The sequence below is a fragment of the Enoplosus armatus genome, chromosome 12, assembly GCF_043641665.1.
Source record: "Enoplosus armatus isolate fEnoArm2 chromosome 12, fEnoArm2.hap1, whole genome shotgun sequence".
NCBI classification, from domain to species: Eukaryota; Metazoa; Chordata; class Actinopteri; order Centrarchiformes; family Enoplosidae; genus Enoplosus; species Enoplosus armatus.
Window position 1 is genome coordinate 6,252,501 of NC_092191.1, and position 7,376 is coordinate 6,259,876.

At 44.1% G+C, this 7,376-nt stretch overlaps 1 protein-coding gene across 1 annotated transcript; it reads left to right on the top strand.

The window, feature by feature from the left end:
* The first annotated feature begins 985 nt into the window (after positions 1–985).
* Positions 986–3,519, top strand: LOC139294571 (arylsulfatase I). The gene is made up of 3 exons (XM_070916487.1): positions 986–1,263; positions 2,008–2,340; positions 2,433–3,519. Exons 1-3 carry the CDS (start codon positions 986–988, stop codon positions 3,517–3,519), a joined length of 1,698 nt encoding a protein of 565 aa, XP_070772588.1.
* Positions 3,520–7,376: the final 3,857 nt, after the last annotated feature.

Consider the following 7,376-nt stretch of genomic DNA (forward strand, 5'->3'; position numbering starts at 1 on the left):
AGTAGGAGTGGCAGTCAGACAAGAATAGCAGTTATGACAGTAATAGTATTAATACACAATGTTTTATTATGGATTGGTATTAAAAGGTCAATTTCATTTTCCCACTACCTGCAGTGCTTTATAGCTATTTCATTTGACCATGTTTTGAGAAAAATGGAAGTTTAAACTTTGCCCGAAGTTTTTACACACAAAAGATGTGTTTGCTTAATGAGCATCACCTATTTTTCTTTTCTATTCTTCCCTGTCAAATAAATCCTGCTAACCTGACTTGCTGGAATCAAAACACGTCTGTTTCTTTATCATTTCTAAATGATCAGATTCATGGGCCTTTTTCACAGCACGCAAAAGTGGAACAAATAACATTAACAATGGCTCTTATCCAGTAATTATTGCAATGCAATGCAACAATTATTAATGTTATTAGTTACATCTGTGTTTGACATGTCAAAATGTCTATTCAACTTAGGTTTCACTCCACATTTTGTCACTGGTCTCCATATCTCCAATCTCTCGTACTGAGGTGTTTTTAGTCAAGAACGCAATGTCTCTTTGTACTGGCTGTATAGTACATATGTCTGTCTGGTGTGTGTGTGTGAGCCCAGGTCTTCCCAGCCATCGTATGAGGCGCCTGAAAGTACAGAGGAATGTAGCAAGGTACTGCAAAGATGGTCTCTCTCACACACACACACACACACCTCTACCAACTTCTCGCCCAACTTAGAGACGGCAGTTTTTCTCCACCCACCACAGCAGCTGGCACCAGCTCAGCCCCATCTCACGAAACCAAGAAGAAGCCCCAGAAAAGGACAACAACTCATACTTAATGGCATGGACAGATAAGACTTTTGGACGAGCTCCTCGGACACACAGATCTGCCCATTTTTCTGCAGAAGCGATGCAGCGCCAGATTTACTGACTGCAGACTAAGCAGAGCAGGAAATACAGACAAAATCAGACTTTACTAGATAGTTACAGATTGCTGGAGATGAAGGGAGGAATCTGCTTTGTGTTTTTCCTGGTGATTGGGGTGACGTTGCTCAGCGGCCTTGGCTGCCTGGGTGAACACGAGTCTATGGAAAGGCCCAGGCCCCCACACCTTATCTTTATCATGGTGGATGACCAGGGTTACGGAGACATTGGCTACCATGGTTCAGACATCCACACTCCTGTGTTGGACCAGCTGGCAGCAGAAGGAGTCAAACTTGAAAATTATTATGTCCAGCCTATCTGCTCACCCTCACGCAGTCAACTCATGACAGGGCGGTGAGTGATTTCCTTTACATTACATCATTATTACGATGGGGAAATGATTGAGTTACTGCATCTGTTCTCATATGATAGAATTATGCATAGGCTTTATAGGCTTTTTGTCTTTTACTAACATCTTTAATGATGTATTCAGTGATGGGGCAGCTTCCAGTACAAATAAGGCTATAATACAAGTACCACCTTTAGTGCTAAGATCAAGTACTAGATTATGTATCTTATCTAATCATTAGAACAAAATATACCTGTATTCTGAGTTATGGATGGATATAAAATAAGCAAAGAGATCATTTTCCTTCTAAATCCCATATTACTTAAATCCTGTTTAGAGACTTTGATTGATTATGATATTGGCTACAAAAGCAAAAATGAGAGGTAGACAGCTGTCTTAATATCAAAACTAATAAACTACACATCATCTAATCTTTAAAGGGCAAATCCACAATAAAACACAGTGAAAACACATATTTTAAGTGCAGATTAAAGAGTTTTCTGAGAGAAATTTTGCAGGTTGACGCACAGTGGGTATAACAAAGATAAAAATACAGCTCCTTATCACAAAATAATTCTGTAAAATCCCTGAACATCTTGACTTGATGATGTGTAACAGTGTGAGAGTATCCAAGGGTGTATTATATTTCTTAAACCATCTGTGAAATTTCTCATTATTGTGTTATTATATACATATTATCAAGACACTCCTTTCTCCACATCTTCTCTCACACTCTCACATCTTGCCAGCTACCAAATTCACACTGGACTCCAGCATTCAATCATCCGACCACGCCAACCCCTCTGCCTGCCTCCAGACATTCCCACCCTACCAGAGCGTCTGGTTGAAGCTGGATACACCACACACATGGTGGGGAAATGGCACTTGGGTTTCTGCAGGCCAAGCTGCCTACCCACAGGACGGGGTTTTCAGAGTTTCCTGGGCACACTGACTGGCAGTGGAGACCACTTCTCCTATAAGAGCTGTGACGGGGCTGAAGCTTGTGGATTTGACCTGCATGATGGAGACAGGCCTGCCTGGGAGATAACCGGCAACTACTCCACTCTGCTCTACATAGAGAGGTGAGCATCAAGGTATAAATTAAATTAAACAGATTCATACATACAGAGAGTCAAACTTTAAAAACCTTCCAATGTCCCCTCTGTCCAACCAGAGTGAAGCAGATCCTGAGGAGCCACAACCCCCATAAACCACTCTTCCTCTATCTGTCCCTTCAGGCTCCCCATACACCTTTGCAGGTACCAGACCATTTTCTGCACAACTATGAATCCCAGGGGAATCGTCTCAGGCGCCAATACGCAGCCATGCTGAGCTGCCTGGACGACGGGGTTGGACAAGTGGTCCAGGAACTGAAGACTAGCGAGCTCTATCAAAACTCAGTACTGATCTACTCATCTGATAACGGTGGGCAGCCGCTCTCTGGAGGGAGCAACTGGCCGCTGAGAGGTGGCAAAGGGACCTACTGGGAAGGGGGCATCCGGGCTGTGGGCTTTGTCCATAGTCCCCTCCTGAAGAGGAAGGGTGTAGTCAGCAAAGCACTGATCCATGTTTCTGACTGGTATCCCACATTACTAGGGCTGGCTGGGGCCCTGCAGTCCCACCGTGGCTTAGACGGTCACAATGTGTGGGGAACCATCAGCGAGGGCCTACCCTGTCCTCGCACTGAAATCCTTTTCAACATTGACCCAGTCTCCAGAAAGCCTGGGGAGCCATATGACAAGGCGTTGGTACTCAATGGCTTTGGGATCTGGGACACAGCCGTAAGGGCAGCGATAAGGGCTGGAGACTGGAAGCTATTGACAGGAAATGTGGGTGACGGGGACTGGATACCACCACAGGCTCTTCCCAGTGGTCCAGAAAGGTGGCAGAGACTCGAGAAGCGGCGCAATGAGCTGGGGAAGTCAGTTTGGCTGTTTAATGTCACATGTGACCCATATGAGAGATCAGACCTGGCGGAAGCTCGTCCAGAGGTAGTGAAACATCTGCTGACCAGGCTGGCAGAGTACAACCAGACGGCTGTGATGGCCAGGAATCCACCAGATGATCCTATGGCTGACCCTGAGCTCCATGGAGGGGTGTGGAGCCCTTGGCTGGGCCTGGAGGGGCAGGAGGGGGATAGTGGAGAGGAGGGTGGCAAGAAAGAAAGGAGGATGAAGATTAAGCACTGCAAACTATGCAAATTAAAAGCCCTCTTCAAGAAGGTGGGGTCACGCCTGCACAGGAACACCCTTTTCTCCTAAATGTCTCATCTAGCAACATTCGACTCAAGGGTTCAGTATGCTTCAAACAAACTAGGTAGTTTGAACACACCTGAAGGCAAAAGTGTTAATACCTGCTCCGTTGTATTGTTGATTTTGGAAAGTTGCAAAAATGAGAGGATGCAGCAAATTCATCACACATTTCAGACGCTGTTCGATGATCTGACAAGGACTTAATTTGAAGCATACTGACACCTTAACCAGGAGGAAGTGAAAGGGAAAAGGAGACACAGAGACAAACACAAGTACAGACCAGCAAACGAGCAGGCAGGTCAGATAGACAAGATAGACTCACAATCAAATACTGAAGGTCGGCAGATAAACAGGCAGCCTTACAGACGAAGCAGACAGGGCTGTGCGGCTGGCTGAGCAAGCTGACTCACCCACTGTCCTGCGGCCAAACTGCAGCAGGGTGACTTTGGGCCGTCGTTGGACTGCACGGGAGCAATGTGTGTGTCATTGTACATGTATGCCTGTATTCATGAATAGTTTGATTCATACAGATAGAGTGCGTGCATGTGTAACTGAGGCCTGAAGAGATGGAGATGAAGAAAGTCAAGGATGGTGACCTCTCTATGTCTCATCTCCTAATCATCCGAGGGGACCCTTTATGGATGCCAAAAAGACACCCACGGGGTTGTTTTTGTCAAATGTCACCTTATTCTTTTGTTCTCAGGGGTTACGCAGATTCACTTCTGCACACTCCGCTGCCTTCGAAAGACCTCTGACCATCACATAATGTCCAGTCCCTGCAGCAGTGACTAACCAACAAAAGCTCATCAGCTGATACCATCAGTCTTTTCTGGACTTTTAAATGTTACTTAACTCATCTAATGTGTTATACGCTGAAAAAAAAACTGGAATAAAAAAGATGATATCTCTGGTTCTGCTGCATCGAGTTTGATACTTTTTTTTTTTTTTAAACAATGTTGAAGGAGTGCTGTGCTAAATTGGCAGAGTACTCTTAGGTTAGGAAAACATTATGGTAATGTTAAAAAAGACAAACATTAACTGCAGATTTGTGACAGGATATGGTCTCCTTCATGAAAGTCAGATGTGCTACATGCCCATCCATCACCCCCACCTCACTACATGTCGGACACAAGACTTCCTGTGTTGGTACTGAACATTGGGATTTGACCTAAATCACGAGGTGCAGAATCATCCAATAAGGACGTAATTCTGAGGGATTCTGGACCGGGGAAGCCATAGTTCAGGCCCATGCTGTCTGATTAGATGTGATGTATCTGCCTGCTGGTGAAGCTGCTGCTGTGCTGATGTCGCTTGATAGGAATGGATCAGAGGTGGGACTGCTTGGTCTCATCCAACATGTAGCACTGTAAATAGCTTCAACATTGTTGAAAGTACTGTGGCAGCAGCTCATCCCTTGACCCCAGCCTTTAGGTGTGTGTATCAATCTGAGTGTGTGTCTGGATGTAGAAATGTTTCTGGATGTGAGTGTCAGCAGCAATCCCACACACAGTAGAAACAGGGCTGTAGATTTCTCCCCAGCGACCTGATGATGAATATTCAACTGTCCTTCTTGACTATTTCTTCCCCACTTGCCTCCTCCTCCCTCCCTGTCACCCTCCCTCCCTCAATTTATCCCTCAGCTCTTTGCTTATTCCCTCTGCACCCCCCCCCCCCTCCCCAGACTTGTCTTTCTTTCTCATTTCCCTCCTCATCCTACTCACTTGTTTGTGCTCATTTGGAAGATCAAGTTAGAAGTATTAGCCATGTTTTGCTCAGAGCTCTGTGGCGTACAGTTGAATAAAAAAGAGGAGGAGGAGGAGGAGGGAAGAGAGAGTTCCCCAGGGTGTGTAGTGTGTAGATCAGATTAAAATGTCTTGTTTAGTGAAAAAGCCTCACTGCATACATAACACACACAGACTAGTTATAGGAAGGATAAAGTGAAAGTTGGAAGACAATGTTTTTGTTATTGTCAACAAATCCCATTAAATGCCCAGCATGCATTACTTTGTCTCTTTCTGACTTCCCTACCCAGCCTGTGGCTCTCAGGGACTATTTTCATGCTCAAATTTGTATTTCCTGCATTTACAGGGTTTTTGGGATCGACTCAAAACTAACGATGCCCACGTTCATCGTAATGAAGGAACATGTCACCCAGTGCAACTGTGTGGCTCATAGACGTGTTTTTAGTCATTTATGGAAAGAAAAGGCACACGAAGCTACATCAGGGTTTAGCTACACACAGACAATACTTGTTAGTTGGATCAATTCATTGTTTGTTTTGGTGTTGTCATGTGATGTGTTGACAATAAGAAAAATATGGAATATCACCATGAAACATATCAGAAAACTCAGCTTGGTAGGTTGGTCTTTAGGGAATGATAATGATAATGATAAAGATTAAACAGTTAAGTCAAACAGGTTTCCTTTTACCTTCTCTTGTTTTATATTTGCATCCTATATCAAGGACAACTTGGTACAACACGTTGTACTTGTAACAATTGAATACTACTACTACTACTATTGATAATATTATTACTAACAGTAAATACGAGTATGTCCTGTGATGCAGTGCCAGGAGCTTTGGAGCAGGTTGGGCTTTGGTGTCTTGGTCAAGGACATTTGCACAAGAGCCGTAAAGGATACACTGACTATAACAAACTGAATCTGTCATTCTTAAGTTACAGGACACGCTGGGCTGGTTGTCAGGAAAGCACTTTTGTGGATTTGTGTGTCACTGTTCAGAAAAGAGTCTGCAAGGATGTGTGTACCTGAGTGCATTGGTGCAAGATAACAGCAAAAGTATTATTATGGGTACGACATGTACAGAGTAGTAGACAAAATAGAAACATGATGTTACAAGCAGTACTTTGAATTTACTGACTCACAATTACAAAAGTACAAAGTTTCATGGCAATCCATCCAGTAGTTGTTGAGATAATTCATTCTGCACCAACTGGACTGACCGACCAACCGACCAACAAACGTCCGTTGCCATCCAGAGTTGTATGTGCATGACACAAGAAACAACTACTGCAACTGTACAATTCCATGAATATGGACATTCATCGTCCCCGGGGATGAATCTTAATGACTAGTTTGTATATGTGTTGTTCAACCACGTCGGAAAACAAAAGTGTTTATATCCAAACGGCCACACTTGAAGGTGGGGAGAGAAGCAGGTTGTCATAGTGAGGGGCAAAGCGCGGTATGCCTTAATATCATCTCCCCTGGAAGGCATTCATAGTGTTGCACATGAAAAATGACAGAAATAGTTAGCTATAGAGAGAAGTTCAAACCCTGGATCCTTTTTCATGAAGGGCGTGTGAATGTCAGTTCATCTCCCAAATCCAATGCCAGTCAGAGACTCCTTTTTCCTCATACACATGGTATTGCTAAAGCAATTCAAGAGCTGTTTCACAAACACCAGGAGAAACTCAAACACTTTCTGTGACCTCCATCTTTATGCGAAGTACTGGAAATCAAACAAGTGGGGGCTTTCTGTTCTCAAAGAAACTGCACAGTTCATGACTTGTATGACATCCCTCCAAGGAGCACTGAAGCTGAAGGCATTTTGTTCTCCTCCTTTATATGTGCATGCAACAAACACGCACAGAGAAAACCTCTCACACCGTGAAAACTAGACTCCAGTGATGAGATTTGATGAGACTGCTTTAGGTTAACAGCAGGAATGTTGCTCAGAGACCCCCAGAGTCCCATACATGTGAGAAACTGGTGAAGACAATCGTTACATGCCCACACATCTGATTCCCAATATACTGTGATGGCCTGCAGAAATAAGGCAGCGTCAGATGATATAAATCACGGAGGAGGTGTCACACAAGTACACACACACACACAGACATACA